This window comes from Tasmannia lanceolata, unplaced genomic scaffold (assembly GCF_043159265.1).
Source record: "Tasmannia lanceolata isolate RefF3 unplaced genomic scaffold, GAP_Taslan_0.1 ptg000020l, whole genome shotgun sequence".
NCBI lineage: Eukaryota > Viridiplantae > Streptophyta > Magnoliopsida > Canellales > Winteraceae > Tasmannia > Tasmannia lanceolata.
The window spans coordinates 24,770,723-24,794,765 of NW_027518697.1; the positions used below are offsets into that span (position 1 = coordinate 24,770,723).

The 24,043-nt window shown below is 40.2% G+C and overlaps 1 protein-coding gene across 2 annotated transcripts; it reads left to right on the forward strand.

Annotated features, from left to right (window-relative positions):
* The first annotated feature begins 575 nt into the window (after nt 1-575).
* LOC143854389 (uncharacterized) lies at nt 576-23,488 on the forward strand. Of its 2 annotated transcripts, XM_077364341.1 has the most exons (8): nt 577-1,157; nt 3,321-3,399; nt 3,513-3,602; nt 3,681-3,725; nt 22,504-22,656; nt 22,740-22,811; nt 22,916-23,140; nt 23,245-23,488. In XM_077364341.1, exons 1-8 carry the CDS (start codon nt 751-753, stop codon nt 23,266-23,268), a joined length of 1,095 nt encoding a protein of 364 aa, XP_077220456.1. In that variant the 5' UTR covers nt 577-750; the 3' UTR covers nt 23,269-23,488. The 2 variants fall into 2 exon arrangements, with proteins under 2 accessions (XP_077220457.1, XP_077220456.1); XM_077364342.1 differs by lacking the exon at nt 23,245-23,488 and having other exon boundaries at nt 576-1,157; nt 22,953-23,115.
* The last annotated feature ends 555 nt before the right edge of the window (nt 23,489-24,043 follow it).

Below are 24,043 nucleotides of genomic sequence, written 5' to 3' on the forward strand. Positions count from 1 at the left end.
CTGATTCATCTTGAAGCAAATATCTCCCAGAATCCTCTTCAAAATTTGAGTTTTGTGAGTTGATTTGCTTTCAAAGATTCGAAAGTTTCTCTCCTTCCAAATCTGATAAATGGCAGCGTGGAAACCCATTCTAATGACAGTAGATAACTGACCATTTTCCTTGAACTTATCTTGGATCCAACTGCCCTCCTTTGAGAGAGTTCTGAATGTCTTTCTACGCCAACCCACTCTCCAAAGCAGAGACCTCCAAATCCAAGCAGAGTACCCACAAGCGAAAAACAAGTGATTCAATGTTTCCAAGGAAGCAGAGCACAACGGGCAGGTTTTTTCATTCACATGGAAGGGAAGCCTGTCTCTGGTTAGAAGCCTATTTTGAAGAGCTTTCCACACAACTAAGGCTTCCTTCGGAGTGTTACCTCTGAACCATACCAGGGAATACCAAGGGGGTTTAGGATTTTTCACTCGAATAGAGTCCCAAGCACTTTTGAGAGTGAATAGAGTCCCAAGCACTTTCGCGTGGTCACTTTTTGCTTGGTCTAGTGCACTAATAAGTGCATATACTTGATTCCGAATTACGAGACCATTTCACCTTCCTCAGCGATTAATAAGTGAACTCTTTTTGGGAAGAAGGACTGGGATTAAAACTCCGAGAAACGAGTCGGGCCTCATTCGTTTTACCAGTCCGTAGAGTAAGTGATCCCTCCCACCCTTCCTTTTGAAACCCTCTCCCCTCTCACGTTTGCTTCTCCCATGGACAGCGCCAGTAACCCTTCTCATATTCTTGTGGACAATAACAACGACGACTACGAAGAAGATGAATACGAGTACGAAGAAGAAGAGGTATACGAGGATGAAGAGGAAAACGAAGAAGAAGAGGTATACGAGGATGAAGAGGAAAACGAAGAAGAAGAAGAGGACGAAGATGAGGATGAAGACAATGGAGAGGAAGAAGAAGGAGAAGAGGCGTCTTCTAATGGGATTTCACCTAATGCAGAAGAAGCACAAGGCAGAGGACGAGAAGATAATGGGGATTTCGTAGTGGGTATTTCTTCGCAGAAGAGATTGGCAACCGTTACTGTGGATGGGAAGGACTCTGATATTGCTTCTTGCCCTATTTGCATGGAGCCCTGGTCCTCTCAAGGTCCTCATCGTATCTGGTGCGTTCAACAAAAAAAAATGTTTCTTTTTTCCCCTTTTCGTTAGGTGTTTTTCCTTAGGAGACACAGATAATCAATTGGGCTGTAGATAATCATTTGGCGTATTGGTTAGGTACCTAACATTAGATTGATCATTTTTTAGGTATATTTTGGAGTATTGGTTAGGTACCTAACATTACATTGCTCGAGCTGGTATTGGATGGACTCAGATAGTCCAACAATCAAGAGGACTAGGTTATGTCTCCCTTAGGTTTTTACTTGGGTTGGCGTGCTCAATTTCCTGGTATGTTGGAAAACTCGTCAAAGTATGGCTATATTTGAAATTGCGACAATGGGGACGACCAACTTGTTTAGAGGGACCAAAGTTTTTAGACAAGGTTGTGTTGGCCGTGAAGAGGAGACGGGGGGGGGGGGGGGGGGAGGAGAGCATTGAGTGGACCTATTTTGTTTCTTAAGCTAAATCTTGTTTAGGATAATATAAAAGAATGGAAGCGGGAATGCTTTGGTGCAAGAAGAAGGGGTTGATCCATATCATCTTGACTTGGTTCTGCCTCCTCCCTTTTTTTAACAATACCAAGTCGGGTTCTTCTTCTACCAATATCACTTGTTAAGGAAAAGAAAAATGAAATTTTGGAAGGGAGTTTTGATGTTGATAAAAAATAGAAACATGTAGATCTTTCAACATGAGTTACAATCAAATGAAGGAGACTTAAAGAAGAGGTCAAGAAGGTGCCTAGAGTTACATGGTTCATGAAAAGAGAACAAGAAGACTTCTTTCTTTCACACCATTGTAATTGTGAGGTGGCTTAATCAAATTCACATAATCATTATCAATGACATCAAGCATAATGTAGTGATAAAGGTCAAATCTATTACCTGTATCGATAGAAGTTAGAAACCTACGCTTGACAGAGGACTCATGCAAAATTGAAGCTAGATGTGATTTGGTTTGGTAATCTTAACCAAATCTCATTTCAGAAAATGTTAGCCTTTACCAAAATAGTTTAGAAGGCATGGAATCGAAATTTAGAGGAGGAAGAAATAAAAGAGCATTATTTGTGCCTCCATGGATGTATCATTGCATCAGGTATTACGAAAGGCAAATGAGGTTGAAAATGCATTAGCTAAGGAATGTGTCAGTCAAGATCGCTTGGTAGTGGGTATTCAATTACCTTCGTAGTCCGGTTCAATTTTTCTAGTGTTGTTTTGCTTTGGTTTTGATTGTATTATGACCATCTCACACATCCTAGTAAGCTTAGTTATTTAAATAGTTTTTATTTTTGTTAAAAAACAATATTTGAAACAAGTGGTGGTAGTATAATTGGTTAAGGATGACTTTTTGTCAAAGGAATATATGAAAAAACTGTTTCTTAAAATGCAGTACTTGGGTTGCTCGTTTAGAATGTAAGTCGATGTGGACAAAGAATTGCCAAAGAGATGGGCTTTTTGGTTGGCAAGGCAATGACGATGCTCTATGATAGCCAGACAACTACTTTTTTTTTTTTTTTTTGAAATGGCGCCAGACAACTACTTATGTTGCTAGGAATCCATTATTTCATGAGAGCTAAGCACATCGATGTAGATTCTCAATTTACTCTATCTGAGATCTATAGATCAGTTGGCAGATATAGTTACGAAGGTGCTTGGTTGTAGTCAATTTGGCATTATTTGTTTCAAGGTGGGCATGTATGATATCTATCTATGCACTAGCATTAGGGGGGAGTGTTAAGAGATGTCATAGTTCAAAATTCATATAGTCTTATATTGGTTTTAAATATGTAGTTCATGTTTAGTTAGGACTTACGATCGGGCCCATTACAGTGACAGTATACTTGTAATTCTTTGGGGTCCATTACAGTGACAATATACTTGTAATTCTTTATTTGAGCATATATAAAGAAGCCTTATGGGAGTCAGTTTAGACTTCACCCCTCACAGATTCCCTACTTTCCTGTATTCCCGTTTTCCTTATTTCCTTCTTCCTTCTTCTTCTCTTCCTCATTCTCCTTGAATTGAATAGTCTTCTCCAAGTAGCTTCTTCTTCCTTCAATGAAACTAATAATTTGTTTCCTCATCATATATCATTTTAAAGATTATCTTTCATAATATTTATTTTTAGAGGCCACATTCTGATAGGCTGATTTTCATATTTGAGGATTGCAGTTCTCTCCTTTGTGGACACTTATATGGTAGGCATTGCATAGAGAAATGGATTCGACGATGCAGAAACAACATTGGGAAGGTATTTATTTTCTTGTCTTAATATCATCACTTGGTTGATTATTTCTTCTTTTTCTAGGGAAAGATATCTGCTACTATTTCTTCCTTATTTACTTTTCTATTTGTCTTTTGCAGTGCCCTCAATGCAATGAGAAGTGTAAGTTGAAGGATATTATAGATATTTATGCACCACAAGTAGTTGTGGTAGACGATGATCTGCATAAGGTTACATTTTTGTTTCACTTAATGATTTTACAATGTCATGATTTTCATTTTGATTGAATGAGCTTGTCTTGCCTGCAGGAAGTTATTTCTCTTCGGGCTGAAAATGAATTTCTTAAGATGAAGGTATGGTTATTTAGTAGCAAGGAACTTTGGTTTCTTGTTCCTTTTTAAATTGGTTGCATGCTAAGTATGGGTTTCTAAGTAAATGGTTTTCCACTTGTTTTTTTTTTTTGAAAATTATGGTTTTCGACTTCTTGTTGGGTTTTTGTGATTTTTATGTGATTAATGGATAAAGTGCATTTCCTTTTTGTCAATCTAATTTCAAGCCGCTCAAAGATTTTCTTCAATCCTTTTTGTTTTTATTATAGACATGGATGAAATATATTAGTTAGAAATCACCTATTCCATATAATTACAAAAAAAAATAAAAAAAAATAAAAGGAAAAAAGAATTAGAGAAAGTATAATTGATGGAACTTTATTTCTTCGAGAGAAGAGATCTTTGGTACTATGACTACGTTTGATACTTACAGGGTGTGAAAATTTAAACTCGGATATCCTCCTTGTTGTGTTAAACTTGGCCTTAGTCTTGGATTGGCCTGTGGACATGCTCTGAACTAATTTAACCTCTCCATTTTTTCCATAAATGATTTCTCATTCGAGAACTTGATTAGTTGCCAACCTTACTTTCAAGTGGATTCTACTATAGTGATTGTTATCACCATGAGCTTTTGATGTCATGCTTGCCCAGCCTACATGTGACATAGGTGATCACTATCACTGATCATGTTATCTTCTGGGCCAACCCATTTACATAGTGGGTCTCGGCATGGTTTTAAATTTCGGCTGAAATATTTCGGTTTTGGTTTGGGTTTGGACCGAAACCGAAATTACATTGAATCGGATTTTTTTCACCCATATTTACAAAATTTCCACCAAAATGTAAAGATTTCCACCGAAATTTCCACCGAGATTTTGTACTTTTCGGTGGAAATTTTAAGAAAACCAAAATTTTTGTCAAAATTTTACATGATTTCGGCCGAAATTTCCACCAAAACCGAAATATTTTGGTGTCGGTGGTGGTCGAAACCGACACCGAACCGACATTTAAAACCTTGGGTCTCTGTTGTATCAAATCTCATCAAAGAACTTATCAAATCTCCATGAGTGCTTTTGATCCCCTTTGATCCACTTTATCACATTTAAGTAGTCCCCTTCGACCACCACATTCTTCACATTATTTGAGCCCTATTGCGACTATGGAAGAAGCTATGACTTATTGTTAGAGGGTATTTTGGTCTTTTATGCAAACATACACACACACACCTTATTTGTGGGAGCTCCTTAAGGAGACCCCATCTTCTCCCTCACTCTTCTTCTCAATAACATGGTATCAAAGCTGATCTGATCCAATAATAACAAATAAAAAAATAAAAAAATGAAGAGAACCCTCACGCATTCTGTCCCTCCACTCGTGCATCTCTCTCTCTCTCTCTCCCGCGTATCCCCACCCACCATTCTCTTGTGCGCATTACCGTAAACCCTCCCATCATATGACTATTGACTGGTATTCATTCTTCGATCTTCTTCATCCGTTCATTCTGTTACTTTAGCTAATGGGGCTGCCTCTACTGTCTCGGGAATTGGGGTCGTCTCTGTTTCCCCCAGGCTCTCCTTATCATTTGTCTTATGCGTTCCTAGTTTTCCTAGTAAGTTACTTTCTATTAGTCAGTTGACTAAGGATCTTCATTGTTCCGTTCCTTTTTCTCCTTCGTGTTTCTTTCAGGATCTGGCGACTGGTAGGACGATCAGTTTGGGTCGTGAGGTGAACGGCCTATATTATCTGGATCAGGCGATGCACTCTGTTGCTTTACGTGCCTAGGTTGATGCCTTTCAGTTGCGTTATCGTTTAGGGCATCCCTCTGTTGATAAGTTGCTCAAATCTGGCCTTCTATCGGGTTCTGTTACATCCGTATACTATGAGTCCTGTGAGTTGGGTAAACACTATCGTGTCTCCCCCATCCATTCCCCATCCTCCTTCCTCCATAACCACGGCCACTAGAAGTCGTCAATCCCTAACCCTAACCCCAACTCCCAATTCCTTTTTTTTTAGAAGGTGAAAGAATTTATTAGATGGAGGAAGACCAAGATCGTCTACCAATTGTACAAGATGGATAAAAAGATAGAAACAAATACAATACAATCAAGGTGGTAAAAAATCAAACCACTCCAACCCCACTCTATCAACCCCAGACCTAGCTAAAGAATTTGCTGCACCATTAGCTGATCTTCTGACATGTCTGAAAAAAATAAACGATCCAGAAGTTAGATCAAAGATCTCATCGAAATAGATGTAAATCTCCATGGTGGAACCACCGACCCACATAGCCATCTCACCACTTTTTTCGAATCACCTTCCACAATAACTTTGTCGTGCAGATCTCTGTCTAGTTGTTTTATGCCTTGATAAACCACGATGACCTCGACCTCACTAGCATCACAAATACCTATAGGGCCCCCCGAATAAGCCCATATGATAGAGCCACTAGAATTACGAAAAAGACCTCCAATACCAGCAGGTCCCAAGTTACCCAAGCTCGAACCATCATAGTTGAGCTTGAACAAACCATCAGGCGGGGCCTCCCAACTTTGCACAATTTGCGGTCGTCTCTCCCTACTAAAGCATACCTCCGCCACGCGTCGCATAGGTCAAAGGCCGATATAAAGCGAAAAAGAGGTAGGCTTCTTGCCCAAGTAATAGATAGTGACATTACTTTAATATAAAGATAATAGGGTGATTTAGCAGTCCCTTTGAATACTCTGGAGTTTCTCTCTTTCCATATAACCAACCAAGTAGCAAGAAGGCAGATTCTCCAAAGAACCTTCCCTTTCCTCTTAAATGGCGCAATCTTCCAACTCAAAATCAAGTCAGGTAGTGTAAATGGGAAAACCTAGCAAATGCCAAATCTTGAAAGAATATAATCCCATATATCTCTTGCTACTTAGCGATGGATGAATAAATGGGCTACAGATTCACCATCTTCCAAGCACAAAGGGCAATGATCCATCGGCCACATACCACGTTTCTGAGGACAATTGATCGTTTGGATACGACCACGGCTTGCCGCACACCCCAAAAAGCATACTGATGAAAATCGACGTCCCTTGCAGGTTTATTCTCGGCGGGGCCGCCCTCGAGAGCCTCGTAGGGATCTTTTTATTGTTATTTGTGCCCCTTAGGGATCTTTTTGTTATTTTTAGTGTTATTAGGGGTATTTTGGGGCATATTTGATTTATTAGGGTTATTTTAGTCTTTTGGGTGTTTTAGTCTTTTAGAAACTCTTAATTAAGCAAGTTTCTTTCTTTTATGGATTGTTAATTGCCTATTTATAGGCAAAGCTACGGCTCTTTTGTTTACCTTTGAATGATTAATTAAATTGAGATTGATTGAGTGCTTCTTTCTTCCCTAACCTAAGTTTCTTCTCTTCTACTCCTAATTCTCCTCTACTTCTCGTCTTCTTCTTCTTCTTCTTTCTTCCTCTTATTCTATTTCTCCTTCCCAGCCTACATCAAATTGGTATCAGAGCTAAATATCCAAGTTGCAGAAGATCAATCTCCGAAGAACAAGCTGCAACTCATCCAAAAATCCGCTGAAAGTTGCTACCGAGTTTCCGAAAATATCCAAACCTAACTCCTTCCACCCACAACCAGTCCCGAACCCCTAAATCAGCCACTTTCCGAGCACCACAAAGCCCTAACTTCATCTCCTACTCGAACAACCACCACCCTTGCCATTGAAAATCCCGATTAAAACCTTACTGTTCCAACAGCAACCAAAAGCCCAAACCCTAGCTGTACACTATATTTTCAAATCACCACCAATCCAATCATCCAGCCCACAGCAAACCCAAACCCTAACACTTAATCCGACCCTAATCTGAACCCTAAACCCTAATTCGAGCCACCCAACAGATTTCACCACCATCTCCATCTTCAACCAAACCCCAACCAGAGGGAGAAAAGAAAAGAAAAGAAAAGAAGACACTTCTATCTTCTTTCCCCTGCCGGAGCTTCTCGGACCCATCTCCCGCCGGAGCTTCTCCCATCAGACCCACCTCCTGCCGGAGCTTCTCCCGCCGGATTCATACCTCGAGAGTGAGCCGCGTCTCTCCATCTCTCTCTCCCTCTTTCCTCTCTCGCTTTTCTGTCAATGAATAGAAACCCATTTGGGTTCTGTTCGATAAATTAAAAAGAAAGGGAGAGATTATCCCCTTATTTCTACCCAGACCACCCCCCTTCTTTAAAGTCATTAAATACCTTATAATTTAACGAATACATATACCCCCCAATTTTCCCTTTCTCATCCCCTACTTAAGTTTACTTCACCCCATTCTTCCGGTGGAACCCCTTTCTATTAAAGTAACAACGAGTTTCACCCCCCTCTTTTTCCCAGGCACCCCCCAAAAAAAAATTCAAAAAAAAACTCTTTTTTCTTTCTCTCTCCATTTTTCCATCCTTTCTAGTTTTCTCTCATCATTCGGGCTATTTTCGCTCGAAATTGGCCCACGACTTGAACACGAAAGTTGAAGTACTTGATTAGTAGCATGGTTTTAAATTTTGGATTTCGGTGGAGACTGAAACCGAAATTTTTCGAAATTCTGAATTTCGGCCTTTATTGGAATTTCAGTCCGAAATTTTGGAATTTCGAGAATTTTCGGAATTTTGGTCCAAAATTTTGAGAAATTGAAATCTTTAATATATATATATATATATATATATATATATATATATATATATGAGGAAAGTGTTGGTGAGCTTAAGCTCACCAAACTTATGGTGAGCTTAAGCGCCCAATCACATTGGGGCCTACTTTGTTAGGATGATCCAAAGCATTCATTTGAAAGGCCCTTACATAGATGGGGTGTGTACCAAAAATCAGCTCCATAGGATCATCCTAACCCATCCATTTGTGGAGGTCAAAATGGACAGACATTATTTGTCCACAAATCTGCCCATTTTTGTCCTCCACAAATGGAAGGGTTAGGATGATCCTATGGAGCTGATTTTTGGTACACACCCTATCTATGATAGGGCCTTGCAAATGAATGGTTTGGATCACCACAGAAAATGTGGGACCCATGTGATTGGGGCGCTTAAGCTCACAACAATTTCCTCTATATATATATATATATATATATATTACAAAATTTCGGCCGAAATTTCGAAATCAATTAAATCTTCTTTTTAAATTATTACCAAATTTCGACCTAAATTTCGGAATTTCGGTCTAAATTTCGGAATTTCGATTTTTGAGAAGTCCGAAACCAGTACTGAAATTGTAATTTTAAACCATGATTAGTAGAGCACACATGTATCAGTTTCCGTAGCAGGCAGTGATTTTTCAGCACAATTTCAGAAGCAATCTCAGTCGTCGATTACGTTCTACCATTCGATCAGCATCTTTCCGTCATCCGATCGACGATCCGCGACAGAGCAGTTGTCAGGAAGACCACCAGGACTTCTTCGGCTATTAGTAGGCTACCAAGGTACGCGCATCTTCATTATCGAATTCGTGATTCAATATTTATTTTGGTAGTTACGCTGTTAAATTTGCAAAAGGGCCCACTTCAACCTTGTTTTCATCAGACCCTTATTTCCTCTACATTAAAAACCCCTTTTACCTTGATTTTTTGAACCCCATTTTTTTACACCAACCTTAGGTAGTTTCCTTTATTACGCACTTGTTTCCTTGCATTACATTAGCCTAGTTTAGTTGCATTACTTTTAGTTATTTGCGTCATATATCAGCAAAAAAAAACCCATTCTTTCCTTACCCGTAGTTCATGAGCATGCAAACACGTTCACAAACCAAAATGGAAGACCGAGTCCACGCCTTGGAAGGGGTCGTGAACACTCTTATGGGAACAGTACAACAAATTGAAGGATAAATAGAACAACTCGAAGAGCGCCTTACGCAGTTGACCACATCGATGGGCAAACACCTTGTTGAGAGTCATTTGGGTGACAGGTTTACCACTCACGTGGATGGACTTGGGCTTCAGGCAGGCCAATCCGGCAATGCTGTTGGACATCGTGACGGTCCAGGAGGCCTTCTCCCCACTCCTCTGAGACTTGTCCCATTGCTAGAGAAACCTCTGCTAGGGAAAGTCATATGCAGGGCAATGATAGGAGAAATCACCATGTTGGCCATCCCTACCATGAGGGACTTGTTAACGAGGAACAATTTCAGGAAGACGACCCAGAGAATTATGTCCAGTCACCTACCCAGGCTAGGGAAAGTCATATGCAGGGCAATGATAGGAGAAATCACCATGTTGGCCATCCCTACCATGAGGGATTTGTTAACGAGTAACAATTTCAGGAAGACAACCCAGAGAATTATGTCGAGTACCCAGGCTAGGTATCCAGATAGGCATTTTGCTACTCGACCTCAGAGATAGGGTCCAGATCGTCACCATACTGATCATATGGATATAACTAAAAAGGTCAAACTTGAGGTTCCTAGTTTTGATGGTAAGTTGGATTCCAATGCTTTCCTCGATTGATTAGCAGACTTGGAAGCCTACTTTGCGTGGTATAAAATGGATGATTTTAATCCTGTGCAGTTTTGTCAGGTTAAGTTAGTGGGATCTACCAAACGGCATTGACAAACTGTTCAGAAGAACTTAGTGTGTTTTGGACAGTCATACGAATTCACCTGGGATGAGATGAAGACGAGGTTAACGGATAAGTACGTACCCACCTTCTATAAACATCAACTGCTGGACGAATTGCTAAATTTGACGCAGTCGAACTTTACAGTCACTCAGTACTTGTCTAAGTTTGAAGAGCTTTTTCTGAGATGTGATGTCACTAACTAGCTTTCCATGACTATCCATAAGTTCATAAATGGCTTGCGACCTGAGATTAAGCGAGAAGTCGAACTCCCTTCTCCTGAGACCATGGAGGACGCCTATCATAAGGCTCTTGCCTTTGAAAAATATCTCAAGTACCCCAACCCTAGAGGTGGGACGTCCCAAATGAGGGAGACCCAAACGACTAGATCGTGGTCCTCACAGTAGACTGGTAGAGTTGTCCAGTCAGGCCCAGTTGCTTCTAGAAACAACACCAATGTCTCTAGAGGAAGTAACAACTTTGGTCCTGCAGCTAGCACTAATCGGGGTAGAGGACCAGTAACTTCTACTTCTCGTCAAGGACCTGCAACTTCAAATTCCCGACAAGTACCCCAAGGTCCTGAGTATTTTAATTGTCACCAGAAAGGTCACATTGCCTCCTGTTGTCCACATCGCACCCTTACTATAGATGAGGAGCATGGTGATCCCTTCGAGGACCAAGACGACGATCAAGAACTAGAGCCTCTTGATCCTGTCGACTCAACAGATGAGGATGACTTTGATGGCGTACATGATGGCACACGTGTTGGTGTAGTGCGTTGCATTTTGTCTATGCTTGCCGCAAAAGATGATTGTCAGCGCACTAACATTTTCACATTTATCTCGACTGCGGAGGCATAGTGTGTAAAATCGTCATTGACGGTGGTAGTTCCATGAATGTAGTCTCCCAAGCATGTGTTTCTAAAATGAAACTCAAACCTGAACCACACCCGCAACTGTACAAGGTCGCTTGGGTTGATAAGACATCCTTACCTGTTTCACAGAGGCGTCTTGTCCCCATCAAAATGGGAGATTATTCAGATAAGATATGGTGTTATGTCCTCCCCATGGATGCTGCCTATGTCCTACTTGGCCGCCCTTGGATTTATGATACGGAATAGTTCATTATGGGCAAGAAAATACCTATGTTTTTAAACATCGTGGTAAAACAATTAAGTTGAAACCCGCAAAACCTACGGATAGAGTTAAGGGTTCCAAGCTTACTTCATCCTCCAAGCCAACCAAACAAAATGGTCTCCATATTTTGAACCATAAAGTATTTGAAGGCGCCAGTCATGAGACAGGACATATGTTGGCATTAGTGGATGAATGAGCTCTTCAGCTCTCATCAGAACAACCAGTTGACCTACCACCTGAGGTCAACCAATTATTATAGGAATTCAACGATGTGATTCCTGATGAGCTTCCTGCAGAATTACCACCCATGAGGGATGTTCAACATGCGATTGACCTGATCCCAGGTTCTCAATTGCCCAACCTTCCACACTACCATATGAATCCCCTTGAGCGAGCTGAGTTACACCGATAGGTCGAGGAATTACTACAGCGGGGTGTGATCCAAGATAGTCTTAGCCCTTGTTGCTAATACCAAAGAAAGACGGGTCATGGAGAATGTGCGTTGACAGTCGCCATAAATAAAACCACAATCAAGTATCGCTTTCCAATACCCCGTCTTGAGGATATGATGGATCTTTTAGGAGGGTCTCGTTGGTACAGTAAGATCGACTTACGAAGTGGATACCACCAAATACGAATTCGTCCAGGTGACGAATGGAAAACTGCCTTTAAAACACCAGACGGCTTGTTCGAATGGTTAGTCATGCCCTTTGGGTTATCTAACGCTCTGAGCACATTCATGAGGGTAATGACTCAAATCTTACGTCCGTTTTTAGGCAAATTTGTGGTGGTATACTTTGACGATATTTTGATTTTTAGTCGATCAAAAGGAGTACATCTGGATCACCTTAGGCAAGTTCTTGAGATACTTCGCGAAGCCAAATTTTATGCCAATCTCAAGAAGTGCTCGTTTATGCAGACACAGGTGATATTCCTTGGTTTTATTGTCTCAGAAAAGGGTGTTTCTGCCGACCCTGAAAAAGTAAGAGCGATTAATGAGTGGCCGATTCTCAAGACACTATCTGAGGTTTGAAGTTTTCATGGATTGGTCACATTTTATCACAGGTTTGTTAAGGGTTTCAGTACCCTTATGGCTCCCATGACAGAATGCATGAATAAAGGAGAGTTCCGTTGGACCCCTGCAGCTACTCGCGCTTTCCATAGTATCAAACAGAAGATGATTGAGGCTCCTGTCCTAGCTCATCCTGACTTTTCCAAAGTCTTTGAGATTTCCTGTGATGCGTCAGGAGTGGGGATAGGAGGTGTATTAAGTCAAGAAGGACATCATGTAGCTTATTTTAGCGGGAAACTTAATGAGGCTAAACAACGATATTCTACGTATGATAAGGAGTTGTACGTTGTTATACATGCATTGTTTCATTGGAGGTATTACTTATTACCTAAGGAGTTTGTCTTGTATTCTGACCACGAAGCGTTGAAATATCTTCATTCCCAAAAGAAATTAAATCAAAGGCACTCTAAATGGATAGAATTTCTACAAGAATATACATTCGTCCTCAATCATCGGGCCGGAGTCGAAAATAAAGTCACCGATGCCTTGAGTCGTGTGGTTATGGTCTTACAGTCTATGAGTGTCAAGGTCATCGATTTGATAGGCTGAAAGACGAGTATGCCACGTGTCCTGATTTTGGCATCATCTTTCAAGATGTTCATGATGGTAACCGTCGAGATCATGTTGATTTCTTAATACAAGGAGGTTATCTATTTCGAGGATCTAGGCTATGTATTCCCTGAACTCCACTTCGTGATTTCTTAGTTTGGGAATTATATGCTGGAGGCCTAGCATGACACTTCGGCAGGGATAAGACAATCGTGTTAGTCGATGATCGATTTTACTGGCCATATTTAAAGAAAGACGTAGCGCGAATTGTGTCCCAATGTCGCACCTGCCAATTGGGAAAGGCTAAAAAGCAAAACACTAGCTTATACACGCCATTGCCTATTCCCCACTCTCCATGGCAAGATGTTAGCATGGACTTTGTCCTTGGACTGCCTAGGACAGCTCGACTCTATCCTAGTTGTGGTAGACCGATTCTCACGGGTGGTTCACTTTATTCCGTGTAGCAAGACAGTTGACGCCGTTCAGGTTGCTAAGCTGTTCTTTAAAGAGGTCATCAAACTTCACGGGCTACCAAATCCATTGTGTCTGACAAAGATGTCAAGTTCGTTAGCTATTTTTGGAGGACACTTTGGAAACTCTTTGGAACCCAATTGAAGTTTTCATCAGCTTTTCATCCACAGATTGATGGTCAGACTGAGGTTGTTAATCGTAGTTTGGGTGATTTATTGCAATGTTTGGTAGGAGACCATCCAGGTACATGGGATCTTTTGTTACCGACTGCCGAGTTCGCGTACAATAGTTCCGTTAATAGGACCACTGGAAAGAGCCCCTTTGAGAGTGTTCATGGCGTCAACCTTCCTCAACCTGTTGCTCTTATACCATTACCCCCTGATGCCCGTTCCTCTCAATTAGCCGATTCTTTTTCCTAGCACATCCGTGACCTACATGCTTATATACGTCGTAGGATTGCTACAAGTAATGTTGACTACAAACTAGCCGCTGATGTACATCGTAAGAATCTCGAATTTAATGAAGGCGACTATGTAATGGTTCGTGTTCGTCCTGAGCGCTACCCTCGCCATTCTTTCGAAAAGTTACATGCTCGAGCCATTGGACCTTTTCGTATCCTTCGTAAGTATGGCCCTAATGCATTTTTAATAGACTTACCTGCTGATATGAATATTAGTCCTGTATTCAATATCGAAGATCTTATCACTTATCGATGTACCTTCGAGCCTCCTACTATTCTGACAGATGTTTCTACAAGTCGGAAGGCTAGCTCTTTTGTTCCAGCCTCAATACCAGTGGTTCCACCAGTACCACCATTTCCTGCCGACCAGATTGATGCAGTACTTTCCGATGAGATCGTTTCCTCACGCCATGGTGGTTTTTAGCGCTATCTTGTCAAGTGGCGTCATCGTCCAGATTCCGACGCTACTTGGCTTACAGAGGAGGAGCTTCGCCGATTGGACCCCGACATCTTGGAGCAGTACCACACTCTTCACTCTCCGGAGGAGAGTTCTTTTCAGCACAGGGGAAATGATGGAGATCGACATCCCTTGTGAGTTTATTCTCTGCGGGGCCTTCCTCGAGGAGCCCTGTAGAGATCTTTTTATCGTTATTTGTGCCCCTTAGGGATCTTTTTGTTATTTTTAGTGTTATTAGGGGGTATTTTGGGGCATATTTGATTTATTAGGGTTATTTTAGTCTTTTGAGTGTTTTAGTCTTTTAGAAACTCTTAATTAAGTTTCTTTCTTTTATGGATTGTTAATTGCCTATTTATAGGCAAAGCTACAACTCTTTTGTTTACCTTTGAATGATTAATTAAACTGAGACTGATTGAGTGCTTTTTTCTTCCCTAACCTAAGTTTCTTCTCTTCTACTCCGAATTCTCCTCCGAATTCACCTCTACTTCTCATCTTCTTCTTCTTCTTCTTCTTCTTCTTTTTCTTTCTTCCTCTTCTTCTATTTCTCCTTCCCAGCCTACATCACATACTTTGGGAGAAACATGAAACTTCCACACTTTGGCTGAAATAGAGGATACATCACAAGGCACTAAATGGAAATAAAAGGATTTAAAAGAAAAAACACCTAATGAATCCCATACTCTTTTGTCTCACCCAGTCAATTTTATGTAGCACTCTTTAATTAGCTCTAAAAAGTGCGACACAGAGTCTAATTCTCTACCAAAAAATTCCTTATGAAATCTGGCTTCCAGTACATAGAGTTCCTTTCACGCACAAAACATTCATAAACTAATCCCAATTCTAATCCCAAACCACAGTATCCCCAATCCTAACCCCAAACCGTAGCTTTCCTTCAATTCTCCATTCCTAATGCACCATCCCATAACCACCGCCATTGAAAGTCACCAATCCCTAACCATAACCCCAACTCTCAATCCCTAACCCCAAATCGCAAACCCCAATATCACCCATCCTAATCCCAAACCCTAGCTTTCCTTCAATTTTCCATTCCCTAATCCGCCATCCCATAACAACTACCACTTTCCTAAATCCCTAATCCACCATCCCATAACCGCTACCACTCATTCACCTTGACGTACGACCCTTGTTGGGTTCTTTCCACCCGCCCTAATCCCTTTCTTTATGGTTTGAGCTACTTCTTTCTCCCTATTCTGTGTTGTCAGCGGCTCAGGCTGATGTTGTTGAGCATTCCTTGTTGGTTGGTCGCTTCTATGCTTGCTTGGTGTTTGGTAGTCCTCCGAAGCCGCGTAATGTGTGTAGCTGCTTCGCGTTGATTTACGCATTCCTTGTCATTGGTTGAGGATGATATCCCCTTCTGTTTCTGTGGTACCTCTCCATTCTCTGTTGAGAGCCTTGATTGCGCTTGGGTGATTGTTTACTTTTATCTCCCGGGCTGATGTGTTTGATACCTGTTCTTCATGGAGGGTTGGTTGCTTCTGTGTTCGGCTTTTTTTTCCGCTCTGGAGCCGAGTAATTTTCTGTAGTTGATTTGGGTTGCTTTGTGCTGTCTGCTTTTGCATCGTCGTCAGTTGTTCTCTTCGTTGCGTTCCATCGGACAGGTGTTGTTCAGCTGATTTCTCCTTGTGGTACTTCGTCGTTGTTGATTGTATGCCCCTATCGGTATTGTGCTTGCCATTGGTGTGCTTTGGCTTGCTTCTTTGTTGGTGATTCGTTGTTGTTTCCCTTCTGAGGCGCCTCCATTATGGCTGTCTCCTCGCGCTCAACTTCTTGGGAGTGAAACCTGCTACCATGCCTATGGACCCAAATGTAAAGCTTCTTCCAGATCAGGGAGACCTATTAGATGACCCCGGCAAGTACAGGAGGTTGGTTGGGAAGTTGATCTATCTGATTGTCACTCGCCCTAACTTTCTGTTTATTGTAGGAGTAGTCAGCCAGTTCAAGAGCTCGCCATGTACTTCCTACTGGGCAACTGTGACTCAGATTATTAGATACTTGAAAGGCACTCCAGGGAAAGGTCTTTTGTTCAAGAAACATGGTCACATAAGACTAGAGGGGGTCCTCTGATGCAGATTGGGCAGGATCTCCAGCAAACAGGAGATCAACTACTGGATATTGCACATTTGGAGGTAATTTGGTGTCGTGGCGAAGCAAGAAACAAGATGTAGTGGTTAGGTCGAGTGCTGAGGCTGAGTATCGAGCTATAGCTCTTACTTGTGGAGAGCGGATTTGGCTGCGCTTTCTTTTATCAGAAATATGTATTTCATTGTCTCCATCTCTTTTTCAGAAAAAAAATTCTTCGTCTCCAGCACGAAGAATGGGCAGGATCTCCAGCATTTGTGACAATAAAGTTGCAATCCACATCGCTACTAACCCAGTCTTTCATGAGCGAACTAGGTACATCGAATTGGACTGCCACTTCATTCGTCAAAGGATTCAGAAGGGCGAGATATGCATTGTGTTTGCTCTATCGGGAGATCAGCTAGCGGATATGTTTACTAAACCATCGGGGCAAGCAAAGTTGTGTGATACTTGTAACAAGCTGGGAATGTATCATATCTACCCTCCAGGTTAAGGGGAAGTGTTAGAGGGTATTTTGGTCTTTTCACACACACACACATGTATATATATATATACACACATCTTATTTGTGGGAGCTCCTTAAGGAGACTCCATATTCTCCCTTCTTCTTCTCCTCAATAACACTTTTGATAAGTAGCATCGAGATGATCAAATGGCCAAGTGCTACTATTCTTTCGAAGCAAAATGAGTTCTTACACATGGCCAGGGATATGATGGCTGATCTTTGAGAGATATGTGTGGAACACAGGCACGTAGCAAGGTAACAAGCTATGAAAGGCCTTATGTTCAATACTATGGTGAGTGGGATACTGATTCAGGACCATATCTAGAAGTTGATTGCCTTTATCAATGAGCTTGACTTGTTAGGTGTAGAAATAGACGGTAAGACTCAAATCGATGCTATCTTATTCACTCTCGAAGTACTTCAACTACTTTGTATTAAAGAAGACTAAGCTGGCAATGCTAGTGGTGGAGGGAAGTGGTACTTATGAAAGGTTTGTAAAGAACAAAGGTGGGTGTTTCTATTGTGAAAATCAGAATACTAGAAACGTAACCGTTGATGTACCTTACAAGCTTGAAGGAGAGTAACAAGCCTTCACAAGGTATTTCTGAATCCTTCGTCATTGAAACCAATATGTTTGAAGAAGAGTAAGAGGGATATCTTTCGCTATCTTGGTTCAATTCTACATAAGGAAGGAGAGATTGAAGAGGATGTTAACCATAGAATAAGAGCAGGTTGGTTGAAGTGGAAGCTTGCCTCAGGAGTTCTGTGTGACCGTAAAATCCCTACCAAGTTGAAGCTTGCCTCAGGAGTTCTGTGTGACCGTAAAATCCCTCCCAAGTTGAAGGGAAAGTTTTATAAGACAGCTGTCAGACCAGCCATGTTGTACGGCTCACAATGTTGGGCCACCAAGAAGCAGCATGTGCATAAGATGGTGTAGCAGAGATGTGAATGCTTAGATGGATGTGCGGCCACACAAGGTTCGTTAGAATTAAAAATGAAGACATTTGTAAAAAGGTGGGGAGGCACCGATTGAGGAGAAGATGAGAGAACACCACTTAAGATCAGTGTTTTAAAACTCGCTGACTCGGCTCGGAACTCGGCCGAGTCGACGCGGATCTGTGGCGGCCGCATTTGGGAGCCCCTGACTCGGCGAGTTTTGGCTGAGTACTCTATGCCATCTGAAACACCAAGCTAACTTTCTGCCCATTTTCACATAAAAAACCTCCTGAAACCCTATCTCACGAAGAAGAAGGTGGAGAAATGATATTTTCACCCTTCTTTTCTATAGGGACAGCCCCAGTAAAAGTATAAAATAATTATAGATACACTAGGGGATAATACTTATCTTACCCCTTTTAAATTTCTTGTGCAGAGTGATGTACAGTGAAAGGACAAGCAATGTAATATACGGTGGGTATATCTTGTCATCACAGCCTAGCTTGAATGACAGGCATAAACTCATCACTACTATGGCAGCCTACTTTGACTTTTTTGCAGAATCGTCTTGTCTTTTAGTATTTAAATAAGTATAAAATGATACTATAGTTCCCATAAAGCTCTTACAAGTCAATTAAAAATAGAGGACAAGCTGAATTTGTGCAATTACTAAACATTGGTTGGGCTGATATCGTTCGCCTAAATCCAATGCCCAATTTGAAAGTGCATGAATTTTCTACAAAAGTTTAGTAAGAAAAATTATTTTTAAATCTTTTTATATTTTTAACACTTTAAAAAACATATAACTTGGCCGCATCAACCGCGTCCGCGCCGAGTCAACAAGGTTTCTCTTCGGCCGCGTTCCGCGTCACATCCGCGTTTTTAAACACTGCTTAAGATGGTTTGGAATAAAAAGAGGTAGGAACATAACAGAGAACATGACCTTGGATAGGATAGAATGGAAGGAAATGATCCACGTAGAAGAACCCAACTAGAGCTAGAATTAGAGCCGAATAGATTCCTTTCGCATTCTTCATGAAATTTTTCTAAAGGATTCATTTAGCCGACCACAACTAGTTTGGGACAAAGGCTTTTTTGAGTTGAGTTTGAGAGAGAGAGTGGTTTTAATTGCCACCTCACATATCTTTGTTTTGTTATAGTGATTTCAGGAAAGCTTCCTGTTGATGGGGAAAATAACAAGAATGAAAGAGTTAATGTTATTTTGATAGGAATATTATAAAAATAGTAATATTTTTCAATTCTATAGAGAACGGACTTTGATTTCAAAAGACCGATTAAACGTGCCCGTGATGGGAAAAATTGATTTCCATATGCTTGATGGTTATTCATGCTAGTTTTGAAACAAATTCATTGCTAAGCTTGACGGTAAATTTATTGCTTTTGGCACATTAGTAAATAGTATTTATCTAATTGATTCTATAACAAATGATGTTTACAACATTGAGAATAATACATCAGAGAATCAAACTCCCTTTAAAAGGAGTAGAGTTTCAGTAAATCTTACGTGTATGCAGCACTTAAGATTAGGTCATGTCAATGTAGAGAGGATCGGGATCAATGCACTGATTAATGATGGTTCACTGAGTTCATTCCAAGTGAATGTGAGCCCTGTTTATTAGGGAAAATGATTTGATTTTCATTTATGGGAAGAGATATCAGTGTCATAGATATATTAGATTTAGTGCATAACAATATGTGTGGTCCTTTGAACCAGAGAGGAGTCTATATCTACTTCACTACTTTCATGAATGATCTTTCCAAATATGACTAGGTGTACCTACTTAGGCATAAGTTTGAATCCTTTGAGAAGTTTAAATATTCACGAATAATGTAGAAAAGCAAAATCATAAGAATATCATGACTTCACTCCAACAGAGGTAGATAATCCCTGTAGATGAGTTCAAGGACTATCTAAAATCTCATGAAATATTTATCTCAATAGACTTCCCCTGCGACACGACGATATAATGGAGTTTCTGAAAGAATAAACTTGATTTTATTAGATATTGTCTATTCAATGATTACCTTCATTATTTTGCTCGCTTTCTTTTTGGATTTTGGTTTAGAGACTGTAATTTACCTACTCAACAGGGTAGGAACTAAATTTATCCCTCAAACACCACATGAAATTTGGGATGGAAGAAAGCCAAGGACTGAGAGGCGCTTCGTCATCGGATATCCTAAGAAAACAGTTTTTTTTGTTGACATAGGGTATCCCCGCCCCATTTTAGGGAAGAACTAATCCCTATGGATGCACGATATCCTAAGAAAACAATGAGACATTAATTTTATCTTCTTCCGAAACAAAGGTATTTTGTTAGCAGGAATGTCATTTTCTTTGAAGAGAATTACATACTCAACCATGGCATTAGGGATGTGATTGTTCTTGAAGAGAAATCTAAAGATCTGACAGAAGAACACGAGAGCATTGCTAGGCAAGAACCCATAACCTCTAAACCTACTAGTACACCTCCCCTTCGTCGCAGCACTAGGATCATTAGAGCTTATGAGAGATTAGTATACTAGGTTAGGTTTATTATTTTGGGGGAGTTTGAGAATGATCCAGTCATATATAAGAAGATGATGTTTTGTTTTGATGCGCCGGTAATTTGAAGCCATGAGATCAAAGATGGGTTCGATGTATTCCAAAGAAGTCTGGCCTCTCGTAAATTCACCCAAAGGGATTAAATCCATTAGATGCAAGTAGATTTATAGAGGAAGTATGGATCGTAGAGACCTTCAAGGCTAGGCCACCGTCGAAGGTTATAATGAAAAGAATGTAATTTATTATAAAGAAACATTCTCCGATGTAGTCATACTAAATTCCATAAGAATTTTTTTCTAAAATTGTCACGCATTATGATTATGAGATCTGGCAAATGGATGTATTGCATTTCCGGATGAAAATATTTTACCAAAAAAAATTGAATGGCCCGGTCATAGGGTTTTGTATCTACCAATCCTGGTAAAGTGTGCAAATTTGTGAGATCAATTTACAGCTTAGAGCAAGTTTCTCACAGAACATTCATTTTGATGAGACCGTCCAAACATTTCGATTCTTGCAAAACTTGGATGAAACTCTTATGTATAAGGTTAGTGGGAGTGTGGTAACATCTTGGTCTTGTAGATTCACTACAAAAAATGTGACTATTACCGGCGTTCATTAAAACAGCCCCTATATGCCAGCATATACCGGCGTTCTTTTATAAAGCGCCGCTATATAACCGTGCCAATCTGTTCCAGCTTGGAAATTGGCGAAAATTTTCACCGGTGCTCAAAACTGCCCCTAAATCTAATGTTTAACCGGCCTTCACAATTCAAACGCCGGTATAAATCGTTTTCCACTGACTAAATATCATCAAGGTAAATCAGCGGCGCTCTTATGACCGCCGGTAAATTTTAAGTATATATATGAAAAACCCTACTCGCGCCAGAACACTTGTTCTTCTTTTTTCCCCTCATTTTCCCCTCTTTCCCCATTCGCGCCACTACTCGTGCATTCTTCATCTCCGGTGAGCCTAAATCGGGAGATCTTCATTTCCGGCTACCATTTTCAAATCCTACCTGTTTTTTCCGAGGAGGAGAAGAAAAAGAAGGGGAGGAGGAAAAAAAAGGAAAGAAGAGGTAAATGATTTTTTATTTGCATATCCATCTCTTTTATGGTTAGGGTTTCATATCCATCTCTAAGGGTTTCATTTTCCCTCCCTTGTTAGGGTTAGTTTATTTCCTCCATTCTTAATATTCCATATCCATCTTTCCAGCCAGTATGTTAGGGTTTTATTCCTTTTTTCCATCTATCTTTTAGTTCCCATCAAATAAGTCACAACCATATCATTTCTCTCTAAATTGTTGAAATGGAAAAAAAAATCGTATGACAATTTTCCCCCCTCTATCTGTTAGGGTTAGTTTCCATACGAAATGTTTTTGTTGCAATCCAAACAGGGCCTCAGGGATTTGATTTTATTACATCTTTTTCCTTTATTTTCCTTCTTCCATTTATGGAGGATTCTTCCTAATTTGGTGAAGAGCTCTCTGTATATAACTTTGTGATTGTTTGGAGAAAAATTCGTAAGTGCTAGATATGTATTTTGGTGGTAGTTAGATTCTTGATTTGTTTTAAACTAAGTTTTTGGTCAATTGTGTGAGTTGCTTAATGCTGTTTAAGGTTGAAAATCTCTGCAATATTATCTAAAAAATATATTGGCCGTATATTATAAAAATATATATTTATTTCGGCTGGGCTGCAACTGACGATTTCCACGAATTCGAATCGGGGGTTTCTTGATTGGTACTGCATCTGTTCATTAGTTTGTGGTGATATTTCATTTTGGGTGGGATTTTAGGGTTTTGAAAGTCCTTTCTGTTCATTAATTATGTTCTTTTATTTGGTTTTTGATCTTCAGGCTTCAATAGATTAGGGGTTTTTAGTTCTTTGGTGACAAAACAGAAAAAGGCTTCAATAGATGATTTTTTAGGGTTTTTATTATCCATATTATTACTGGTTTTAATCAATTATTTAGGGTGCATGCGGCGTATCGTTCAGCTGTGGGACGTTACAACAAAAGGTCGAGATACTTGAAAGAAAGTTGGCCGAGATGACAGAGAAGCATATGCAGATGGATCAAACGGTGGCTGAAATCTTATCTTATTTTCATGGTTCAAACCTCAGCCATGTAAGTCTTTAGTTTTGTGAGTTATCACTACATAATTATTCATTTCATATATTAATTTATGTATCTATCTAATTTTATGTTAGACTATCGACGACATTGCTCCCTCACGAGCACATGCACCCTCTGACAGCCACGGAGATCACTCGCCTGATCAGGTATAAATGTCGTTACCTTTCGGTCTAAATTGTATGTTGAATATTGACGCCATAAATAACTGTCGAAATTCGCGCCTCTTTCTTTTGATTTGGCTTGTCCTAAGGTTGTTTTACTGAGCATTCGCCAAAAGGGGTTTACAGTGGCACGTGGTATTCTTCTGAGCGAAGATCCAGAAGCAGAAGTTGATGATGAAACAATAGGAGATCATTTCTCTCTGGTTCAGATCACGGTTGCAGAGGTGCCAGACGAACCTCTGATAAGGCCATCCGAAAACCTGAGAACTATCATAGACGCTTTAGGAGCACCTGTTGCTTGGCCCACTTTCTTAGTAAGTGAATGATCTACATAGTTTTTTTGTTCCATTATGCTTATCTTATCAACTAGTTTACTTATTATTTTTTCTTTTCTTTTTTTGGTTTACTTTGTTTTCAGGTTAAACCAGCCCGAAGGACTTGAGTCGCTCTTTCCTTCGTTTTTTTTTAAAAAGATTATTTTAGCTTCTATGTTGATGTATGGTCTGTGTTTTGGATTTCATTAACCTTTTCTATTATGTTCGTATGTTAGTTTGCTTTGACGCTTTGATGTCTTGGTGGTATATTCATGAACCTTTTTTTTTTTTTCTAGTAATCAAACTTATTTACTTTCAATGCATTAAATATATTTCCGTTTCTCTCTCGATCTCGTGCTCAAATATCTTGCAAATGAAGAGTCAATTACCATCTCCAAATGCTCCAATACGATTGACAGTTAAGTAACTATCAATTATTTCTATGGATTTGAATTTCGTTTATTCTTCTTATTCTTTTGGTGATTGATTACATGAGCAATGACTTGGGCCTTTGATTTGCAGAGATTAGGGTAATTTCTTTTCTTTCTTAAATACATGTACTCTATAATTGTGTGTTTTTTTTTTCGCTGGGCATTTTGGGGTTTCGGGGTTGAAGACGATGGGGAGATCTCAGGGGATTTCTACCAGTGGTCCTTGTTTCTTCGAGCATAGTAGGGGCTTTTGTAGGGAGTGGAGTTTGTACACCGTCCTTTAGTGTATGGCCCGTGTGTCGTGGTTTCATAGGCGAGAAGGACTAGGCTCTCAGTCTTGCAAGTCGATGCTCTCAAGGATCTAGGCTGATGGCCAGATAGTGAGTAGTGGCATAGTTTCTCATAGGTGGTACACATTAGGGGGTCGGAAGATGTTGTAAAGAATACAGTTTTGTGAAGAACAGGGGTGTGT